Raw genomic sequence first — 24712 nt, forward strand, 5'->3', positions numbered from 1 at the left:
ATCTGTTCTTACATTCCTACTCTGTTTACATTGGCAACGGTGGCCGTTTTGGTCCAGCTGCTAGGGAACAGATTGTATTCAGACTGAGGAATCTTATAGCGAGCCGAACCAAGATCACCTCCAAAGATGGGTCAGAGAGCGGTTCCGGGTCCCGGACCAGGGTCCACTTGGGGGTATTGAGACTGAAAATTTTCCGGATTATCGGGGGAAACAAACTCTTGTTAACTTTAAGCGGACTAAATGTGTCCAGTCTGGATACACCCTAAGCCTTTAGCTCCATTAGTTCATTCTTAATGGGGTCAAAATATTAAAAGGGCCACATCTTCTTTTTAATTTTCATGTCTTTTAGAATACCTGGACATAAAACAGGCCAAAGTGATCCCACGTTTCACCTATTTACCTCTTTATTCCTATGAGTTAAACCAGAAATGGTGACACTAAAAAGTAAAATATTTGGGGATCAGCAAATTCAACCAGATGATCAGACCCCTGTTTTTCTGCTGAATATAAAGTGATCATTTAAAAAATGTCCTCACAGTACAGCTGTTATGCGTCTACATGATAAAAAGGACAGTTTAAAAATTTCTTTTGTAGAGTTGAATCAATTTACATCCAAAAATGACTTGTTCTATTATTCAGTTGGTGAAATGCGCTTTTAGTTTCCAAAAAGGCTGCATTCTTGAAGTCAAGGTTTTGTCACCTCGTCCTTAGCAAAAGCTGTAAATCAAGTTTATGTGTATTTTTTTTTCCATTTTTTTCTCCGTAGAAGCTTAATGCTCATTTATAATTGAACTAATTTTCTAACAGTTTTAATAAAACATATCAACACAACTATTTTCCTGACTCCGAAACAGCCCTTCTGCTGATCAAAGAGAGCCTAGTGTGAATTCTGTGAGTAAATCTATTGAATTATGTCAAACAAATTTAAATTCTACAGTTTCAAGAAAATGTGTAGCAGTTTTAAATTTTTGTACGATGGAGAAGAATAATTTATAAAAACAGAAAATAAAAGGATACTCTAAAGTTTTGTTTTTTGTTAAAAAACTTTGAATTGTGTACTGTGACAGTCATTCATGTGGGAAACAACAACTACTATTTAAAATATATATATATATATATATATATATATATATATATATACTGTATATATACTTTTGATGGCATGATTTTTTTATTTGAAGTGGTACATTCCGATGCAAGATGTGACATGTGCGATGCAAGGATAAACGGCAGCAGAAATGAATAAATCAACACATAAGCTTAATATGACTTATTATTAATAAGAAGCAAACCTGAACCAGTGGCTCGACCGGAATGTTTTTCTACCATCTTGTAATATCAAACCTCTTGCAATAAAAAATAGACACATAGTCCTGCATACCTGACTTTATTTGCTTTTTCCTTCTAGAGTCCTGCAGTATAAACTGATCGTTTGATTAGAGTTTATAACGATAAAGCCTGCAGTCTGAAACTCCCATAATATCCACTCAGATGGGTCTGCTGGACTCTGCAGGTCCCTTAAAGCCACATGAACTCTGCGTGCCCCATGCTGTGTCATGTCTGCAAAGCTGCTCTCTGCACAACTGTGAAGCCCTTAAATAAGACGGGCCTGATGTCTGCCGGGAAAAATGGTAAAGGTGCGCTTATTTTATGCCCAGAAACACAATTTATGTATGGGAGGGAAAAAAGAAAACACACACAAAAAAGAGTTGTGCTGCATAAGCATTGACACGGATCTGCTCGCTGTCGACAGACATACAGAGTCCCACTCCCCGTCCTGCATTGGCAGGCGGCCTGTGCTGCTCGTCCCAATCTCCCAGCAGAACGTGCCAACAGAACCGCCCCATTACTTTCTGCTGTCATCATTTATCATTTTAGTAGAGATGAAGGAACTGGAGTTCCTGAACAGACGTCTATCCATGTGGGCCTGCGGCGTGACTAGAAGATACGTTAGATGTCTGACATAAACCAAAACACACAAGCTAGGATGCTCTTTTCTACATAAACCTGATTTTATAATTAATAATTAATTTCTACTTTATTTATCCCACAATGGGGAAATTCTTTCTCCACGTTTGGCCCATCCCCTGGGGGGGGCGGTGGGCTGCAGGCTGGCTGCGCTCGGGGGGCGACAGCTGGCTGGGGAGAGCGGGGATCGATCCACCAACCCTTCGGTTGTTGGACGACCTGCTCTACCGCCTGAGCCCGTTATGAAACTGCCGCCCGTTATTACCAGCAAAGTCCCATCTTCTCCTAAATCTACCAATGTGACGTTCTGTACATCAAGTTGGCAGCACATAACTGTTCTACAGGAAGTCAAAATGATTCTATTCTGGAAGTTAGTGGTTTGATTCTTTGCTTTGAGAGGCTACTAGTTGCTTATATCATAACTTTATGGTGTTTTTAAAGACATATGTTTCGGTAATGAGAGCTGACTTGTGGTGTAGTGGTAAGCACCCTTGCCTCATAGTGAGAAGGGCTTGGTTCAAATCCTGCCTGGGACCTTTCTTTGCGGATTTTTTTTCCTGTGGACACGTGGATTTTTTCGCCTCACTCCGACTTTCTCCCACAGACTAGAAAAATGCTTCATAGGTTGATTGGTGACACTAAGTTATTGCTCGTAGGTATGATTGTGTAGCCAGCGTACCCGACCTTCACCGAACAGTAGCTGGGTTGGCTCCAGCAGCCGCATGACCCCAAAAGGGATTCAAAAGGTTCTGAAGATGGAGGGATGTTTTCTGTAATGACTCAAATACAAACCCTTTGTGTTCCAGAGTACCATTTTCCAACTTCTCCCACTAACCCAACCCCCACTCCCTGAAATGACCTTGTTTCCGAGAGGCAGGGGTACTTTTCCCCAAAAACTTCTGAACTGGCGATGAAATCTCACACTAGGATAAGCTGAGCAGGAAGGCAGCGAGGCCGCTTATTTTAACCTTGACTGGAAATGTCTATGCTGTGCTATTTTGATGAAGTGCTCCCCCGACTGTATGATTTTCATCAATGCAAAATGTAATGCTCCTCAACCTTAATAAATCATGATATGGCCTCCTTATCTGCACATTGCTCATGCAAATTCTGACATAAAAGCAAGCAGTCAACTAAACTTAACAGTCTGATGGCAAAACCCGAATCAGTGGCTACAATGACCAGGTGACCTGCTTTATTATAATTCAAACTCAACTTTATTTATATAGGACTTTTCCTCCATCAGAACACCTCTAAGTGCTTTACATAAATAAATAAATCTAAAATAATTAAAAATTAAATGAGACAAAAATTAAAAAAATTGTAGTAAAAATAGCAAACATAATAAACCCCCAAAACATATCCCACAAAAACAAATGGTCCACAAAAATCACATCAAAAGAGGAAATGTAAAAACTACTTTGATACGGTCAAGTTTGCTGAAGTTTTTCAGCAAAATTGGCATTTGTAATTGGGAGGCGGCAGTCGCATTTTTACATGGCGCCCACCGAGGTTTTAAGAAAAAGTTCAAAATAAACGGCGACCAGACAATTTTTTGACATCGGGCAGTGGACATTCTGGCACATTTGGAGGTCGTGCAGGGGCAGTCCAGTGACAGGCGGGTGGCAGGAAGGCAGCAGATTGACTGATAGGAGTGTCCATGATCCATGATCATCTCATTTTAGACTGCCACCCTCCAGCCACCCTACATGCCCCGTGCTGCCGTCCCACTGCCACCGTCCGATTGTTAGAGGGCTGTTGAGATGGACAGAGGGCCTGGCAATGACTGAACCACAGCTGTGGGTCTGAAGGCGGAGACAGCATGGCATTGATGCTGCACAAAACTCATCACGGCGTTGATAGCACCACAGCAACTCTGAGACCTGTGTGTTGACAAATTGTGGCTGATGCTGAGATGAATACGAAGAGGACAGAACATTGAGCTTTCTTTGGAGGCATGTTGTCTAAAAAATTAGAAAAGATTATAATGTGCGCTCAAAATCTGAATTGCGAATTATCAGTGGTGTAGGATGATCCCCTTTTTATATTCATCCCGGCTACCAGGCAGCTGGCAGTTGCATGACCAGTGCCACTTGATATGAACGGCTGCCATGCAGAGACATTTACACATCGTCCAATCTGAGCTGCTGCCAGCCGGCGATCTGGCTGCCACCGCCCTGTGGCCACCCAGGTGTTGCCCAGCTGTCGCCCGATTTCGTAAAGGTGTCATTCCGCCTGCCTGCCGCTGTCTGCATTCATGACCACAACAACGATCTTCAGAAAATCTAGAAAAAATCTAATCTAGAAGATTCTGCCGATGCCTCCTCACCGGTGGCAGTTGTGTATGTGACTTAAGCATAAGGTAAAAAAACGTTTTTTTAATAGTTCCTAGACCAGACTCAGTTTTTACAAACTACTTTTAGCTTCCTGTGGGGTTTTTGTAGATACAGAACACATCCTTGGCGAAAGTTAGTTACAGCCTTTCAGACTCAAAGAAATCGATTCTCTGGCTGCAGTTGCATGATCTCTACCTTTACCCTTCATCTGCACCGCAACCATCCAACGGGCCATTAAGCACAGAGGCGTGCAAAAGTACACAAGGGTCAAGCAAAAAATAAAACATCAAAATGAAACATAATGGGAATCTAAATAAAAAGCTGAGCTGTTATCCTCAGATGATTTTTTTTTACATTCACATTCGATATTAGAAACTGTTAAAACGCTGTGCTTTTAATTACCAATTCATTCTTTCCAAAGTGCATTTAAATGATATGACACAAATAGATGTGACCCCCAGAAAAGGACCAAGGCCGTTCTCGTAACCTTAACGACAAACACAAAGCCGAAAGGAGCGATGGTCACGTGGTGCTCGCCGCACACATCGCCTCCTGCCTCCGCTGACAAAAACCATCAACAACTTTCATCTATTCTCAGCCTCTTCAAGGGCCTGAAAGGTTCAGTTTTACAACACAAACTTGTGCTGCGGTGGACATTTACTGTGCATTCTGAAAAATATACATGCAAAGAGCAAGGGGGAAAAAAAAAAGGAAAATATGGTTAAATGACTCCAGCATCATGACGGTGTGGGCATTAACAATCCTGAAACAGTTAATGGGCGCTGTGCACGGAGCAATTTACAATTCCCGGTGTCACTTTATTATTTCATTTAAAATGGCAGAAAATGCTGGATGATTGTCGAAAAACCATTAGCAGAGAGGTACTTTTAAAAGGAAGTGGTCTTTGATTTCTCAAGCAGAGATTCTTCTGTTTATGCATCTTCAAATCATTTTTAATAGGATGCCAGGAACTGACCACAGATTTCCCTTTTTCCAGCCATTTAAAGACAAAAAATACAGTTTTTTAAAGATAAACTAAATTCTTGCTTTGATCTGATTTGACTCCACCCTAAAATACACACAGCTAAAGTCTAGTATTTTTTCTGTACGCTTTAGTGCTCTGAGGTAGTCTCCAAAGACAAATACGTTATTTATCTGAGTAAAGGTTCCGGAATATTAAATAGTTTGGCCAGGGGTGCAACTTATTTAAGGAAGTGACTAATATGTGATTTTTTAGAAAAATATATTATTCATATTTATTTAATAGGGACATATTGTCTTTATGATGCTTTTAAATATTCATCTTCAAATCCGTTTTATCCGCTTTGGGGTCACAGGGCTGTCGGGGTCTATCCCAGTCTGTTGCAGGGTCACAATCACATGGAAAATTTAGAGTGACCAATTAATCATGAGGCATGTTTTTGGATGGTAGGAGGAAGTTGGAGTCCTGCATGCATGCACAGGGAGAACATGCAAACACACAGAAAGGTCCCCCACTGATGTTCTGTTTCAGGTCCCCAAGCCAAGACTTGAACCAGGGGCCTTCTTGCTGTGAGGAAAGAACGCTAACTAACCGCCGCGCCACTGTGCAGCCTGCTTTTAAACACATTTACGCTGTAAATTGCATTTTGACAATGTTGTTGTTTTAATGTATTATTGTCATTCAACTAAACTAGCTCTTGGGCATGGTTGTGTAAATTAAAAATTTAAGTCAAAGACGTCTCAACTAATAAAAGCAGTTCAGTTGATTTAACAGAAGTACAATCTTCTCTTGGTCCTTCCAATTTGCAACCATCAGATGACGCTAAGCAGGAAAATGTTTGCTTTTTGCTCAGAAGAAGAAGAAGCCAAGAAGCCTTCATTAACCTTCAACCAGCAGTGGCCAGGTTAGGCTCAGGCAGCTCTAAAAGGGATGCAGCACGTTACGAAAATGGATGAATGGATGGAGGAATCTTGGTGTTCGAACACTGCAGTTTTAATTTTTAATTATTTTATAGTCTTCTTTATGTCTAGTCAAATAAACATGTGAGTTATTTCTGAATAATATTTGCTACTTAATGTGATTGAAACCTCTGGGTTAACACATTTTTTTAAAATGAGTTCAGAAAAATTATTTAAGTTATAACAAAACCCAAAGAAATCTCTCAGAATAAAACACCAAAAAACTTGATGGTAGCTCCTCCCACATGTGAAACTCTTCTAGTTCATAAGACATTTTTTGACAAGCGTTGAGTATCGAATTTGACATGCGTCAAAAGCAGCAGTGGATACGAATATGATGCATGAATTGCATTCGGTGTGAACCCAGCATCATGCAGTATCATGCCAGACTAGGCAGATTTGTTCAGAAGTGTTGCACTTATTTTTCCAAAAGTTTGACTTTTACTCCGGAGTGACTTATATATTGTTTTTTTTCTTCTTTATTATGCAACTTATACCACAGGGGCGATTCATACTCCAGAAAATTCAAAGCTTAGGATTTTTAAATCTGGTTGTTTCATATACAAATCCAATAGTAAATTCTTTTGTGTTTTAAAATTTCAGTTACTTAAGGACAGAGGTCACAAACACACATGTGAATCATCTCTTTGGAGGAATCCAAGTCCTGTTAAGGCTGTCCTCTTTTTTATTTTTATATTTTTATATATTTATTTTTGTGTTTTGTTGTTTTTTTTTACTTCCGTCAATTGCTCCTTCCCAAAATGAACAAAAAAAAAACAAATTGCTCAATTAACTTTAAAAGCCCTAAAGAAAACCGCTGTTGGGTTCTCCAGGGTTAAGCATCACACATTAAGTCATTTCATTTTCAGTTCAGTAGTTTTGGATTCTAACTAAATAAAAGCAAAGATTTACAAAACTGAAGGTTGTGCATTTTGATATAAAAGTTGTCCCTTTTGTTTGTAGCTACATTTTTTAATAAAGCTTCAGGGATTATCACACAAAAAAGAAACTATTTTCTTCTTATTTTGCAAAGCTCTTATTTTGAAAGGTTTTACACACTCATACACCAAGCACAGACTGAGACTTTTCTTCACTCCTGCCATTTTGAACAGAGCTGTTCTGTGGCACTGACAGCAAACGAGGAGCCACTTTTCATTTCCATCAGGCTGCTCCTGTCCTCCCCGAAAGCACACCGGGACAAAGACTTTCCATGCACAGACATGCAGCTCTGAATCTCTTTGAGCGTGGGCTTGTACCAGTTTTCTTACCCTCGGAAAAAGCCTGTGTATTTGCATGCCAAACATATGTGCACACTTGCACATTTGTCCAACTGCAAATAAATGTCACACACCACACCCCACTTTTCATCCCCAAGTAAACAGAATATAAGCAATCCATTTCAAATGAGCACTGGAGACAGGAAGGAGACAGTAAACTCAGAGGCGTTGAAAGGCTTGATTTACATGCTGTGTCACTTCCCTGTAGCTGTTTGACATCCATAATTCATCCTTTTATTGATTGCTGGGAAATTTCTATTAGGGGATAGAGTGATTCTCAAAAAGCCAAAGATAACTGCCCCGTCTGCTAGAGTCGGTAAGACCAACACATCTGAAATCCAAAGGGAGATTTTCTGTGTTTAGGGATACCTGGGGATGCCATTACTGATGCACAAGACGTGCTAGGAATGCATATGGACCAGGGTGCTGCTGAGCCCATTTTAAACAAACATTTGCGCCCTTGACTGCAGACCTGCTCAGACTTCCAAAAGCATCCAAAACCACCAGGAGACAGTGAGAAAAAAGCAACAAAGTTCTAAAAAAAAGATATTATAACAAAATTTCAGAATACAGAAAGACGTTGACTGACCCAAGAAAAATATTTTTTTATCTGAGACACAAGTGACAGAGGAGCCGCCAATGACTATATAAAAGGGACCAAACTGAGTGACCCCTCCCCCTCCCCCTTCTAAACAAGACGTACCAGCTGAAAGCAAAAATCCCATAGACTTCCATAGAATCAGAATACCTGTTTTTTTAACATCTTCTTGCTAATCCTATTTTTTTAATGATATTTTTTCTTTATCCCAAGTTATTTAAGCTATAAACTGACCAATCAGATGCCTCAGTAAAAGCATGTGGTGTCCGCGGCTCCCCATCTCAATGCTTGATTGACAGATTCTTCTAAGCCACTTTGGGTGGAATGGGTGTGGACTTCCAACAAGCTTACTGCTGCCTGGTGACAGTATTTGAGATAGAAACGTCGACTTAAACCAATCAGTCACTGCCGTCTGGCTCCAACATGGCATCTGTATTGCAGAAAAATGGTGACTGAATTGTCTTCATCTGCTGAAGTAAGGCATTTTCTATGGATGACTACACACTTACTCAGTGCAGTTCTCTTATACAGTCATTTGCTCCACTCCGGTCATCTTATGATCTATTGTCAAAGTGCAGTGGATGTTTATTCATGATTATACTGTTTTTAGTGAAAATCAGAAATCTGTGTTGTTTTCTAGGACATAGTTTCTGCAGAGTTCTTTAGAAATTTGCCTCTGGGTTGTTGGCTGGACTGTTGGTCCATAACAACCCTTCCCCTCCCCGTTGCTGAGAGCTCTGTGTTTACACTCTCTCCCGCTAGCTTACAGCTCCTCTCAAAATAAATGAAAATGCATACTTCGTCGGGCATTAAACCTTACTTAATACATGACTTTAACGTTGCACCATAAAACAGAAGTTCTAACTTGCTGTCATTATTTATCTTAGTTATGTTTTACACAGTTAAGTATTTGTTTTTAAAGACACAATTTCTGTATAATGGATGTGTAAATGTGAGAGTGTGTGTGTGTATATACACTCATCCTTTTCATAGATCTTTAACTCTGTGTGCTACTTTGTGATACCTAATGAAGTGTCCTGCAGATTCGTTTCTGCTAATAACCCAAGCAGGCTTCTATTTAGACAGAAATTTCGGCTCAGAGTGAAAATCAACAAAGGGAAGCGACCACACTGAAGCATCATTCTCAGTTGTGCTTGACCAATTAGAGCCTCAACAGATTCCCCTTCATGTTTCGGTTCCAATGTTTTTTAATCCACAGCTGCTCCTCTCTGTCAAATAAAAACAGAAAACAGAGTGGAGAGGGGAAAAAAAAATTCCATAGCTGCTCCTTTTTAGTTGTCACAGGCTCATTTAAATGAAAGAACAAGCCTGGAAATGCATTCACCACAGCAGACATTTCTGCTTGGGTGGCAGAAGAATCCAGGCCTTCTTTGGTAACACCAAGACTCCCTCGATTGTCGAGTATGCTCACCAATTACTGACGCTGACACCCAAGGGGAGGCCAGCATTCATGCTTGGTATTATGTTTCTAATTAATACAAGGTAGATTAATACGTACCATTTCATCCAAGTCCCCTTGGAGGTCAAAGTACTTGCAGACAATTCTATTAAAGACGTTTAACTGGAGATGTGGAGTTGTGCTTTGAACTTCCAGCTCGATGGGCTAATAACATTCTCGCTCACACTGCGCTGGAGTCTTGTGGTTAACAAAGTGATGACCTTACTATTTAAATTCACTTAAAGCAGAAATCCCATCCTGAGCTGGATGTAGATAAATGAGCCTTGTTTGGACTATTTTCTGTTAACCCCCACAAGTTCCAGTTATATTGCAATACAGAACTGGCACACAGGGGTTTGGTAAACAAAGCGCATTTCTTAATTGGTGAGAATCAAATTTTCCGGGTCCGCCGCGAGTCTCTTTGAGGAGCTGCATTGCCTGAGCTAATGAGCAGCGGAGGAGTGAGAGCACAGCCGCTGTGACAGTCTGTCTGTGCCTTTTATTTGTGAGTGTCCCCTCAGAGGGTGACCTGGCAGCCTGGGCTTCCAGATGAAGTGGTTCGTTTGGTGCCTGGAACCGTCTCCCCCGGGGTTCTTTTTGCAGCAGTTGCAGAAAAAGCACCGATGCACTGGGGAGCAGCACTAAGAAGACATCTTTTGGAAGCCAAGTGCAACGAATCAATACTAAGCACTTCATGAAGATCTCCAAAAGTTTTCAAATATCTTGGGGAGTACTGGTAGAAAGTTAATGTAAAGAAAATCTTTAGGTACTGTATTTTTCGCAGATAAAAGCCTTAACAGTGTGCCTCACAATCCAGAGCACTTTCAATATTGATTAACTCTGGTTGTGTTAGCTAATGTTGAGGCCATTTTGAGAGATACGTAGGTTTTTTATGTGTTACTGACAAGTTTGGAAGTTAGTGTAGTCAAAATAATGTCTGTTTTAGCTGTATCAGTCTGTTTTTTGTATTTGTTGCTAACATTGTTGGGAGTTACAGGTAGTGTAAATATGCTAAAGTTGCTAACAGGTAGCAGTTTTGGACTATTTTTATTTTTTTACATCTTACTAACAAGTTTGGGAGTTAGCATGGTCACAGTAATGTTTGTTTGAGCGGTATCAGTCTGTTTAATACATGCTCCAAACAAGGTTGGGAATTACAGGTATTGTGAACATGCAGCTGACGTCTAGGGAGTTACAAACATGCATTAGAATGACAGCTAATGTGGTTAATAAAATCTGACTGACGTACTTATCTCTGACTCTTTTGTCTCGCTTATTTCACCTCATAGTTCGGTGCATCTTATGACACAAGTTCAAAAATAAACCATTCATTGACAATGCACCTTATAATCCTGTGCCTTCTATAATGCAGAAAATAAGGTAGTTTGCTTCGTCTGTCTTTAATAAAACATTGAAGTGGAGCACTTTTGTTGAAATGGCTCCAATCCAAATAAAGGTCATGTGTAATTGACGAAAAAGAGGTAGTTCAAACCAGTTTAACAGAAGTGGGAACATGACCTGCTCTGACAACAGGTGGGAGCTGATGCACCATGAGCACCATGAGCATCTGTGGTTCACATATCCCTTGTGCTGAACCTTTTTTCATCAATGATTTGTGATCTTCAGAGGTGTCCATGCATGAAATCCTCTTCCCCTTTACCCACCTTTGTCATGGTAGGGATAACACGTCAATGTAAGGGTGGGGTCATCTGGACCCCACAAGATAGTACAAGGGGTATAGGCTCCACTCTGTGGTGCTAATTCATTCATTCATCTTCTTCCATTTATTCCCTTTCGGGGTCACGGGGCTGCCAGAGCCTATCCCGGCCCCTTGTGGGCGTAGGCAGGGGGCACCCTGGACAGGTCGCCAGTCTGTCGCAGGGTATCTGTGGTGCAAATTCTACTTGTAAAAACTATAAATATGAATACAAGAATTTCAAATAAATAAGAAAAATCAGCAGTCCTCTGGATTCTTTAGGAAAAGATGGGTGTCTTTGTACCTTTCTTCCAATGGCTTGTCTCCAACCATCCAGTGGATGTGAGGCACTGGGTAACCGGCAGCGGCACACGGCAGCAGCACACTAGAGCCCATCACTTTGGTCACAGGAGCAGGCTGCACCAGAAACTCCAGCTTCCTCTCGTCTCCCGTTTCTTACATCAAACAGAAAAATAATGAAAAAGGGTGAAGTCTCGTAATCAGGTTAAACAGGGAATGAGTTGACTTGACTATTTTACAGAGAATATCAGTCTCATGCTACTTTCACAACGTCCTCAGCAACGCGCTTTCAAGCAGCCACTTCCAATGAAAAGTCTAAGAAAGCACGGATACCAGGCTTCTGCGTTCAAAACTTCTGCGTTCACGCATAGCTATGCAACCTTCCACCACTATTTTCGAGTTCTATGTACAAAACGGACGGCGTGTTGCAAGTGAAACCTGGTGAAATTTTGACCAATCAGTGACTTGAATTTGGTAGTCACAAATGGATGGTTTCTACTTAAATTCATGGAAGTGCCAACCATTTATAAATTGAATATGGAGGAGAAAATAACTGTGCCCGGGCAGAATTCCATAACACCAGATCTTTTATATATTGGAATAGAGATGTGACCGAAAAAGGTTAAATACATGTCCAAGAAACCCCTGCTAAGCGTGTTTTTGAACGTGCTTCACATGCTTAATGTGAACATAGCATTACAAAAACTAAAAAAGAGACCACCTGTGAGCAGTAACTTTGTACCCTTGAACTAAAAAACAGCCGCTCTTATCATTTAAGCCTAGTTTCTACTGAGCGGTCCGGTCTGGTATTTTGAGCGTTTTTATTAAGCCGGACCGAACCGTACCATTTTGGGCCCCCATTGGTTGTAAGTCCATAGAAACTGTTTGAACCTGTTTATTGGTTAAAGGTCATTAGACAAAACAAAGCACCAAACCAGTGCCATCTTATTCCTCTTCACCACCTGCAATCTTCTCTCAAACAACATTAAATGACTTATATTTATGAAGTACCAAAAGCCAAGTAGAGAAAAGGGAGCTGCTGGATGACCTCCATTGTTGTTGTTGTTAGCTTTGCTCCTGATTTAGTCGCACTACTACAACACAAAGTTACGCAATCGATCTACACCCTGCTTGTGCCGTGACGGTCCAACTTTAAGTGGAAATGCTCACCTGAATTGCCTGGACCTTCTAAACTGTTACCAGTCTGTAACGCTCAGTGGAAATTAGACTTTAGTGTTTCATTTAGATCAGCATTTTTCAACCTTTTTTGAGCCACGGCACACTTTAACCTTGATTAAAATCCCGCGGCACACCAGCATAAAAAAAAAAGGAGAAACTCATAGTCTGTATTGATCTACAGTCCCCTCCACAATCTCACATGCATTTTTGTGATAATTGTGGCAGAAAAAGCTGGAAACTGCAGCTGTTTTTTCCAAAAGATGTAATAAAAGTTTAGTTAGAAGATTCAAAAACTGTCTGATGTGTGTTCGTTGTAGTTTCAAGACGTCAAAGGACCACTCATTGTGCGCTGAGACGCTGTCACTTTAGCCCAATGCCTCTTGGGAGATGTAGTGTAAACAGCCGCCGAACGCCAGACAGACTCGCGTCTCTGAGCTTCATTGTTTTGTTCACTTGTTCCACGGTCTGATACCGGATTCTGTGGAAAGCCACACCAGCTAAAGACGAGCTTTAGCTGGCCGTTTTGTTGGAACTAAGCAACTTTATGAGCAGAATCAGAACAAGGAAGTGAAGACTTTAACCACTTCTGATTGGTCAGACTGATGACGTGTGATTAAGCCTCCAAGAATGATTGGTGGAGACAGTTAAAGGGGCGGAACTTTTCTGAAAACAGCTGACGCTGCGGCTAAATCACAGTACCGTCATTCTTATCAAAATGTCTCTAATAGAATCAAATAAACACAAAGAAAGAAAGTATTTTACGATCTTTCATACTCCTAACTCCTCAGTGTTTTATCAGGGCCTGTTTGGATGAACACAGAGCTGATATCCTGGAGATGGAAAATGTTTTTAGATCAGTGAATGAGGGCAAATTCCCACGGCACACCTGACCATCTCCCACGGCACACTGGTTGAAAAACACTGATTTAGAACAGAACTTATATAGAAAAAGCTCAGATGAATCCTTCACTTGGCGAGTTTTGGATTTGAAAATAAAAAGTTGAGCTGATCACTTTAATGTGAATGTCTTAAAGAGTCCACCATCTTTTTTTTCTGAAACAGCTGTATTAGTTTGCTCCTAAACACCCTCAAATATTTGCTACTCTGGCACACAGACAGAGAATGAAGACTTCCCCTAAGCTCTTTTTGAACTCTGATTTATGGATTCTAATATCTCCTCTGTGCTTCTATGAGTCTGGCACTTAACAACCCAGTAAATAAAACATACAGAGGTGCTGAGAGGAGCCCCTGCCAAACTGGAATCCAGCTTCTTGTTGTGCCGCAACTGAGTTACTGCTGCGTTGCTGATAACTCCATTGGGAATTAGGTCACTCCCTGAAGCCCTAAACCATTTTTCATCCTTATCACAAAGGTCTCTCCATGCTACAGGTAATAAAAAACCTAAAGAGAACATCTAAATGATGCATTGTTCCATACATTTACTTCAGTTTTCTGCACAAAAGGTTAATAGTAGAGGAAAAGCAAACATTCTGCACTAATAAATCCATTCTTTTCTTTAAAATGTGACTGCTTTCTCGATTTACCTGGCACTGTCTGGAGCTGCGCCTCCTCGCTCGCTTTGGCGGGGCCAACATTTTCCACCACACAGCGATACAGACCAGCGTCGGCCTCCGAGGCGTTGCTGATGACTAAAGCTCCGCTTGGTAGCTGGATCATCTGGGCGTTTGGCTCCAGCGGCCGCCGGTCCTTCTCCCAATGGGTGAACTGCACCAGGTCAGAGTTGATATCACACGCCATCAACTGGCTATCCCCCACATGCACAGTGGTTGCTGAGGGCTGGCTGGAGAACCTCGGCGTCCCTGGATGACAAAAAAAGACGTTAATGTAAATTGACAGATTTAAATGTCAATGGATTATGCAGGGCACCTTTTATTCTGCTGGACTTTGATCTGAAAATGCTGCAGTCTACAATTGTCAGACCACTAAGTCCAGCCCCACCCTCACAAATGGTCAAACCGATGAAACCACCAAGACGCTTGGGTGTCTCAGAATGACTCCTCTGCGATGGTGGATGTTAATCTGCAGCACCAAGAAGGAGCTGGCAGCACCAATTAAAGGCTCCGTCCACAGGCTGTTTGTGCGGCTGAACCCCGACTTTCATCTCAACACTAAATAATTATGCCCCACGTCTGAAGCTGTCGATCTGCTGCTAAGGAAGCAACTAAACAACAGCAGCTGAAAAAAAAAATGTTTCAGAAGCTCCACTGACAGTCAGCTTTTTTTTTAATTAATGCTGCTGAAAGAAGATCTGAGGTTGTTCCAAATGCGAAGGCCACTCCATCCTCCAGCGCAAGGATATTATGATGCAGAAAGTCTCTGGAGTGGCCGTCTCCTTGGTAACATTGAAATAAATGTAAAAAATAATAATGAAATGTCCAAAAAGGAGCGGCTTTAATACTATGTTAATCTATTTGTGATGTTTGTCTTTCTTAACTGGGCTTTAATGCTGGAAGGGATGCAGAGGAATGCTGAGTGATTTGGTGTGTCTCCCTGCCCCTCTTCTGCAACAGACATCTCATCAAATCCCCTGCCAAGTGTGGCTCCGGGGTAAATCACACTTTCAGATAAGACCCTAACAGCTGCAAGGCTCTCTGCTGGCCCAGGTGGATACGCACAGCTTCCCCGAGCATATCGCAGCACAACGGCTCAGCTAATATAAGCTTAGCTGATGGGAGACACTGATATTTCTGTGTCAGAGCTGCCAATCATCGGCTGCATAATCATGCGGGGGAGTGAGAGACAATCAAATTAATCTAGATTACTGTCGTCGAAGCTCTCCACTGAATCAAACCCTTGTTTATGATTAACAGGAGAGGTTCAGGTTAACCAATTCGTTTATACTAAGATTTAATTAACCAAAAAAGAGATAAAAAGTTTTAAAAGTGGAAGAATAAGAGCTGTTCCTGAGAGGCATACAGGGCTGTCATTTATACCACAATTCATGTGTGTATGTGTCAGTGAATATTTGTATTCTTATTTTAAGATGCTGTTTTATTGAGTTGACTAAAGCTTAACAATAACCATAAATAGATAACGAAAAAAGTCTGTTCTATTATGGGACAATAGTTTTCCTTTTATTTCAGTTCATGAGTTTCTCCCACTCTGATGTCACCTTTTTGTGTGTGTAGGGGGGGGGTTCCCATTCATTTTTCCCAGTATGTATTTTTTCCAGGTCCTAGCTACATGCAAATTTTGTAGGTTGTGGGGTATCAAAAACAAGCAGTAAGAAAAAAAGATTGTGAAAACAACATGGTGCTTGCAGCCCTGGACTGCTGCAGGACATCAAGAAAATGTTACCACCTAAATATAAAGTAAAGACCTCAGTCGTGTTCATGATTTACATAAATCTTGCTGGAAAATGCATGCTAGCATAAATAAAAGTTTATTTTTATTTGGTAAAAAATCTTAGAGGATAATAGAAATTTCCAATCCTCCAACCATTCAGTCTCTCTTGAAGAACCCAAGCAGTGAAGATTTACTTTTTATTATGACAAAGAAAAAGCCTTTAATTTGATCCAGTGATTTCTGCAAACTCCTTAAATCTTTATTCCTACAGAGAGATGACATTTATAAAAAACATCAACCCACGACGATGCCTTTTAAAAGGAGCACATGAGTGCACTCAGTCATCTACAGACACAATAAATGGTGCCACTTGCCCAAAATCTTCACATTGTTCCACAGAGTCGCAGTTCAGACGGAACGCGTTTGCCTCCCCAGCTTCATCACATCTCTGCAGACAGGGCGTAAAGTTTGGGTTCAGCCCAGCTCCCCCAGGCCAGATTCAACCATGTCATTCAATTTCAGTCAGTTAAAATGAACTAGATGCATATAGTGTTGTTGAAATATGTTTACACCAGGGCCAAACCTATTTGAGAGTGGGTCAAGGCATGGGACAGGAGAGGGGAAGCAGTATGTGTCGACCGACAACATTGATTCCAATTAATCACAATTCACCTTAGAAATCGACTGGGCGGGAGCTTCATTTTCCACATCCTTGGTCAGCACATCTATTGACCACAAGTGCTGCCCTGCCAGCCTGCACTCCTTTAACCAGGCTGAGATAAGTCCGGGTCAGCAGGAGTGACTTTACTCCAAATGCAAGGATGGAGTTTGTGCCAATAGAGACGACAGGCATGTCCAAAGTCCGGCCTGTGTGCCAAATGCAGCCCACACTCACACTGGCTCGCAGGTTCTCGTCATAAAATCAATAATTTGTGGCCCCCACCACTTTCTATAAACTGTGTGATTTGCTAAATTCCGTTATAAGACATTATCACCTGTAGTGAGACTGTCCTGAACACTTTCTGTCACACTTTCCAGCTTATTTCTAAAATTTCCACAATTGACAGCAAGTGCCGCCAGTACAAGTGGAAATTAGAGTTGTTGTGTTTTTGTGAAATACAAAACAATTGTGTCTGTGGTTTGTACTTTTGAATAAGATAAACATTGTTTAAAGTTTACAATGAGCATTTAAGGCTAAGTGTTCAAAAACAGAATAAAAGCATGTTCAAGAACCCCTGTTTAGCCCGTTTTTGAACGCACGTTGAATGCTTAGTGTGTGTGTAGCCTTAAATGCTCACATTGGACAAGCAGCGGAGTCTTGGTGTGAAGATATGACGTGGTACAAATCTTGTGAATCTTGCTGCAGACTTTCCTTTCACAGTTCTATTCCGATATATGAAAGACTTGGTGTTACATAATTCCAGCCGGACACAAACCCAAATTAATAATTTCTCCTTCATAACTAATTTTCAAACGGTTGGGACTTCCTTAAATTAAGGGAGACACATTCCAATAATCACTACCAAATCTGAGTCCCTTTTTGGTCAAAGTTGGACCTGGTTTAATTTGCAACGCACGCTCATAGACTTTTCATTGGTTGTGGCCGTTTGAATGCATGTTGCCGAGGGCGGTGTGATCAATAGTGAACCCAGGTTGCTTCCCTTTATTTTATTTCTGGTCTTCAAATTTACAGTATTCTTTGGGAAAACATGTTTTTAGATATATTGCAATTCTGTTTGAAGAAACAAAACGTATCCTGTTGCAATAGAATTTTCCTAAAATAGTTTATTTGCATTTACTGTTATTATTGAGGTTCAAAGAATATTGGCTGGTTGATCCTCACACATTTTCACCAAATCTGGCCCTCTTTGCAAAAATGTGTACGCCCCTGATTTACATCACCAGAAATAAGATTTTAAAAAAAATTTGTAAATACAATTTTTAGTTAAAATAAATGAAGTATTTATCTAAGATCTGATAGCAATAATATATGAAATCAGAGGTTAGTTCAGCTCGTCAACATGTACAGTGTTAAAACCCCAAATATCCCAATGAATAGGTGTCTCCCTGACTGGATGGAAATTTGGGAAAAGTGTGCTACAAAGAGCAACCAGCCAGCACTGACGCACTCAGGCATCCAGCCGAACCCGGAATCACACCTTGGGGTTCCTGCAATTCTTAATTAAAATCAGCTATTGAATAACAATGAGCAGCTTAATGGAATATGCAAGAGGGTTTAAGGGGTTTCCCTTGGGATTTTAGTTTTAGTTACTGACTCCAGAAAGACTGAATCAGAAATGCAACTGTGCTGCTCTCCGTTACACGTTTTTCCTTCATGGGGTCAGTTGGGGAAAAAAAAATCTTAATGTTTTTCTGGCTGCATTTTGACTAGTATTAAAAAAAAAATTTTTAAAAAAAAAAGGAGACTGTGCATCTATTTGAGCAAGCTTTTATTTTTTTAACCAATAAGAAGCTATAAGATGAAAGATAAAGTCTGAATAAAAAAAAGGATTGAAGTGAAGCACTTGAGATGGTTTTGCAAGTCAGATTCTATCCTTAATTTATCTTCTATTAGCATAGAAAGTACCCTAATGGCTTAATTAAAGGAGGAAAACACATCTTTAAACAAAAATGAATTTATTGATGCATTTTATGAAAATATTTGCCAAGTCTAAGTGGATTTCTTAATACACAAATGACAAACACCCACAAAAGACTAAATTGAAAATGAGGTAAATTCACTAAGAGGATGGTGTTTCCGAAACTAACAAGACATTACCCATAATTCTCTTGGGGTTTGGTCCAGTAAGTTCTTGCAAAGTCCAGCAATCAAAACTGAAGTAAATTTGACCAAAAAAAAAGATCAGTAGACTGGAAACAAATGTCTTTTTCCCTCCACTTTTCTCCTACTTCATCAGGCCTGGGGGTACATCTGAAAGTCACTCTGGAAAACGTGAGGAATCAATAGCTGCACCACTCAGGCTGAAGGAAAGTGGGTTCCACTGAAAAGTAAATTAAAATCTTTCTTGTCAAAACAATTCCTCAAAGCAGTGACTATAACAAATGTGTGTGAGAGCAAACACAGCCGACAACCATCCAAACATGAACACAGTGTTTGTCCTCTATTATCAGCCCATCTCTCTGGCTTGTGTGACATCTGTGCTCAAAGATATATAATCACAGCTCTATTTTAGGTGTGTTTATTTATTTTACAATACCAAACAGAGCAAAAAGCTCACTGAGTCGAAAAAGATCAATTTTTGAGTATAAAGTGACAGATCCAACATAAATGAACACATTAGGTTGGAAGGGAATGAAAGCCTAAATTGTAAACATTCAATTTCAGTCATTAATTGTGAACTCAAGTATTTTCGTGTTGTCAAACCCTGTCAGAAAGAAGTACTTTGCTTTATTCAGTTCAGTGGATCTTTAAGATCAATTGCAGCAAGATGATTAATTTCTTAATTAAAAGATTCACGGCGAGAAGGGAGGATCATGCTGGTGTTTTAACCAGCAATAAGAAAAAAGGTTCATAATACAACCCTCATGTCATGCCTTAGTCACATGCACCCCTATGGGGAGGGTTGCCCGCGGAAGGTCGTAGACAGGAGCTGCTCAGGACGTCCTGAAAATGGAACGTACCATTGTCGGGTGTGATAAGGGTATCGTGAAGTATTTGTAAGAATAACATAAGTTATACGCGCTTACAATGTTCGGGTGATGCTGTCGTATGGAGCCCCAACGCCGCACTCAGGTCATTATAAAGCACAAGCACTGGCTCCTTACCGACCGCGCGCAAATGCTGCATGCATGGGGTGTACAGGTGTTACGGAAGTATCACCTAAACACCCCTTTGTAAAATTTGCGCATGCATCTTGCAAAAATCACGCACAATTACATAATATTTGAGTATTAATTGAGAATAAACTACGTAAAATAGGCGTAAACTGCGTAATTCTCAACTGACATCTGCGCACATTGACGAATGCAGAACGCAACAAACACTTTCATAACATATGTGACACATGTATCACGGAAAACCGAAATTTCATATGTGGAAAATACACAAAATGAGCCTAGTGGCTGTGTGGTCTTAAAATTTTGTTGGTCACGGACATTTGCCCATTTTTTACCTACAGACGTAATTTGTCACTAGGGCATTACGATGTTACACTGAACTTTAAGGATGACAGGTTCTTTTTGGTACAGGAAAACGCCCTCTGTGTTAAAATGGGTCGATCGTTGAAAAGGTTCCAAACGTGCGGGTATCCTACTTGGACGACAGGATGATACTTCACGACAAGCAAGTATGAACAAAAGCAAAGGGTCCCCCAGTAAAGCATATGAACATAAGTTTGACATGAGTGAAGACAAAAATCTCTAAAAACATTAAAGGTGAACTCCGAAACCTCAGGACCAGTGCTGAAAGGTAACGAAGAGACATCTGTATGGATAGTTAATGCAATAAAGCCCCAAACTTTCTACTAAAGTTTGACTTTAGTGACTAAATAAACAGTTTTCCCCTCATCTTTCTCTGTAGTGTTGTGTACGGCTGCTGTGGTACCAGATTAAAGCTTTAAAAAATAAACTTCCCTAAAGGAAACTTTCTACATCCAGTGTTTTTTAGTTCAAAATAAACCTTGAAGAGTGGATTTAAACGTCCTGGAGTCAATTCTCTCTGGGTCTCTACCAAAAAAACAAACAAAAAAAAAATCCATCTAAAAAATGTTCTAAAAACTGCAGCAAAAGAACACAAAGTGCGCTTCAAAAAGCACTAGATATTTATTAATTAATGCTCTTTGTAGATGGGAGATCGTAAGGCGGTGTGCAACACTCAACAACGTAAGAAAGGGAACAATAAACATGTTTATCAAACCCTTGACTGAGTCGAGGATTTATTTTCCTTTACTACATTTGTAACTGAACTTTTGTGAACTGTAGAGCAAATTTAGTATGAAATTTTCCAAATCTGCCATCAAAACAACCAGACTCTTCCAATATAGCTCCCAATAAAAGCCCAGTTTCCAAGAAACACGTTCTAGATTAAGCTAAACATATGCTTTATTGGGCGGTAATGTCCTTAAAAAAGCTGTGTTGCCTCAGCTTGAGCTTTTTAAAATGTTTTTGGCCTTTTTTGGTGTAATGTGATTATGGTGATGTGGTACAAAAACATTTCGGCTTTTACAAAAAACTTCAGCGCATAATCACAAAGTTAGCATGGCATAGATAGGAGGGAATATAAAATACATAAAGTTAGAAAAGTAGGAGAACTTTGTGTCGGTGTAAATCAGAAAATAGATGTAAAGTTTTAAACTGTGTTAAAAAATCACAGTTTGGTGCTTTAACAAACTGTGATTTAACAAACCTTGATGTTTTAACAAACACCAAGGTTTTTTTTAACTTCAGGAACTTAAAAAAAAACCTTGGTGTTTGTGCTGGATTCTACAGTTGCTCATTTGTTTGCAGGAAATATGAAGCAGTAGGAGCCTTCATCCTGTCAGAAGAAGGGTGAACCGTTATTGATAGAAACAAAACCTGCATTAACTTATACATGTTCTGATCTTATGAAGCAGTCATGGAGAACTCATCATGCATGAGACGTTGGGGAGTCAGAATAAAATAATGACACAGAAAGCCTGATGACATCCTATTTTAGTATGAAAACTATGGTATGACTTATGCACCAAGTACAGCATCAAATATAATATGTTTTCATTTCATTCACTCAACTATCTAGATAAACAGTTTCATGAATCTTAAACCAGTTTAACACTGAGCTAAACGTAGAGTCTTTTAATCATCTACTCTGTCAAAACAGAAGATTTTTAATATTAGTAGTCAGTATGTTTTTGATCGTTTGGATGGATGGATGGATGGATGGATGGATGGATGGATGGATGGATGGATGGATGGATGCAAATTTTTGATGGAGGAAAGATGGAGGAAAATATTTTCTAGATGAATGGATGTGTGGGATAAATAGATTTTCTGGATATACGGATGGATGGATGGATGGATGGATGGATGGATGGATGGATGGATGGATGGATGGATGGATGGATGGATGGATGGATGGATAGACGGACGGACGGACGGACGGACGGATGGATGAATATGTGGATGACTGGTTGGATCAGTGGATCTGTGGATAGATAAATGAATTAATCAATGGATGAATGGATGCATGGATGGATGAATGGATGTGTGGGTGGATGAATAGATATGTCAATAGATAATTGGATGAATAAATGTCTGGATTGATAAGTGGATGTGTCGATAAATTAATGGATGGATAAATAGATGTTTCAATAGTTGAATGGATGGATACATTTACTGATGGATGAATGGACGAATAAATGAGTGAATGGAAAAATTGATGGATAAATAAATGTGTGGATGGATGCATGTTTGGATGGATGTGTGGATGGATGAATGGACGTATTTGCAAATTATTTAAAAAGATGGATGAAAATATTTTCTAGATGAACGGATGTGTGGGATGAATGGATTTTCTGGATAGACGGATGGATGGATGTTTGGATGAATGGATTTTCTGGATAGACGGATGGGTGGATGTTTGGATGAATGGATTTTCTGGATAGACGGATGGATGGATGTGTGGATGAATGATGTTCCACAGTCAGATTGGGAATATAAGAGTGTCAGCATCCGGGGTGCAGCAGAAAACAGACAAAAAGGCCTGACAGACTGTTATGAAAATAGCAAAGTAAAAAGACCAGTCCAGCTGGTTTCCAAATATGACACATCCAAGCAAAGACCGTCAGTTTAGTTGAGCTCAGAGATGAAAACAGAAGCCCTGTTGAGCAGCATGACTTTGATCAAAGCATGGATTCATTGCCAACATCGCCTTTAAGTGAGCTGAGCTAACTCTGCAGGGCTGCCCAGCTTAGAAAACTAACAAGCAGGGGGAAACAGATCTTGAACAACAAAAGCACTTTGTGTGTGGACAAGATGTTAAACCAAATGTGCCTTTCTGAACATTCATGACAATCAGTGGATTGGCTGTGGGGCTCAGCTGCAGCTCTAAGTGCAGCTGAGCTGATCTTTTCTTGCTTTGTTTTATAACTGAGACAGGCTGACAACTTAACATCAGCTACGGACAAAACCAATGCGAAAACCCGATTCAAACAACCCCCAATGACAAATGTCATATCCTCAACATGCTTAAGTGGCTCCATTCTGTCTCTGCTCACATATGCTGGAGACACAGCGAAGAGGCGTCCAACAATGTCAGATGAATACAGCACGGTGGACTGTCTGTGAATGGACACTGAGCTGGAGGCTCAACAGTTCCTGGTTACCTGTACTGAGAGCAGACACAGGGACTATACAGACGATCACAGAAGGGGATTTTATGCATGAAACAGAAGATCTGTTACCATGGCAATGCTGATAAAAGAACATGGCATTCTCATTTTGTTTTACTGCATTATGTATATATTTTTTAATAAATTGCATACAAGTAATTAATAATACACATTTATTTAGCCTATTTTTTTTTATTATTAATCAAGCCCAAACCCTCTTTGAGGGACAGTGGTTAAAGAACCACTCTGATCATCTTATCATCTTTTGATAATATTTACCGGTATGTCATTTTTAGCCAAAGGAATGGAGCAAGGCATTTTTAGTCTGCTTCTGATCCACAACGATTTAAGTAAGGAAACACTCAAAAATGCAATTTCAAGCTTAATTTTTTATATACATGTCCTCCACGATTAGAAGAAAATGCAAAAAAGGCAAATTTAAAAAACAAAACTTTCATCACAATGGGTCTCTAATTTGACGAATTTCATTGCTATTAAACTCAATCACCCAAATAACCAAAAGGATTGTATAAATCTCCATGTGATGGTTAGAAACATCTCCAGCTTTCTTGTATAAAGACTGATTATACACACCTGTGTAATGCTGTAATTAAAACCTCTACATAAACATTTATTGAGCTTCATAAATCTGATGGGACCCCTGCACATTTGGCTCTGTTAGCTCTTGAGTCATTAGGAAAACAGTAGAGATGTGTGCAGATCTGTGCAGTTATTCAAATCACTTGTCTCCATACCAACATAAAACCACTTTCAGATCTGCATATTTTCACAGTTTGAGTTTCAATTTAAACTTTTGAGAAAAATTATAATTGTTCATTAAAGGGTCTACATTATGCTTTCCTAAGCCTTTCAGAGTAAACTATATCCACATATTTGATAATATATTACCCATGGCACATTAAAGAAACATTTATGAAATATGAGTTATTTTAGCAGTTCCGGAAGTAAGACGACTCAATTCCAAAGGCACCACCTTGTGGTGACGTCAACCAAAACATACGAACCTTTGGTTTTTGTGAGGAATAAACATTATAACACACTTAAACGCTCAAAAAGTTGATTTTGCATGAGATCAGCCCTTCAAACTTTGAGTGTTGCACAAAAAAGACGTTCCATTACCAACTCATTAGAGCACTATAGCACGTAAGCACCACCTGTCCTGGTGTATTTGTCTAGCTATGCCAAATGAGCAGCGCCAAAGGTGGAACGTCAAATAGAACCCCAAAAAGTGTGGTGCACTGAATTGAACCCTGGTTGTTGTAATTACGGCTTCAGTCTCTTCAAGAGGTCTTTTAAAGTGTAA

At 40.0% G+C, this 24712-nt stretch overlaps 1 protein-coding gene across 10 annotated transcripts in view; it reads right to left on the reverse strand.

Moving 5' to 3' along the window:
* neo1 (neogenin 1) overlaps positions 1 to 24712 on the reverse strand; it is a 216781-nt gene that overhangs the window by 85977 nt on the left and 106092 nt on the right. For all 10 annotated transcript variants that reach the window (XM_020712122.2, XM_020712117.2, XM_011487714.3 and 7 more), the window contains exons 3-4: positions 14299 to 14574; positions 11580 to 11730 (exon numbers count right to left, since the gene is read on the reverse strand). In XM_020712122.2, coding sequence (XP_020567781.2) covers positions 11580 to 11730; positions 14299 to 14574 — 427 coding nt within the window. The remainder of the gene's footprint in view (positions 1 to 11579; positions 11731 to 14298; positions 14575 to 24712) is intronic.

The sequence above is a fragment of the Oryzias latipes genome, chromosome 3 (genome assembly GCF_002234675.1).
Source record: "Oryzias latipes chromosome 3, ASM223467v1".
Classification (NCBI taxonomy): Eukaryota; Metazoa; Chordata; class Actinopteri; order Beloniformes; family Adrianichthyidae; genus Oryzias; species Oryzias latipes.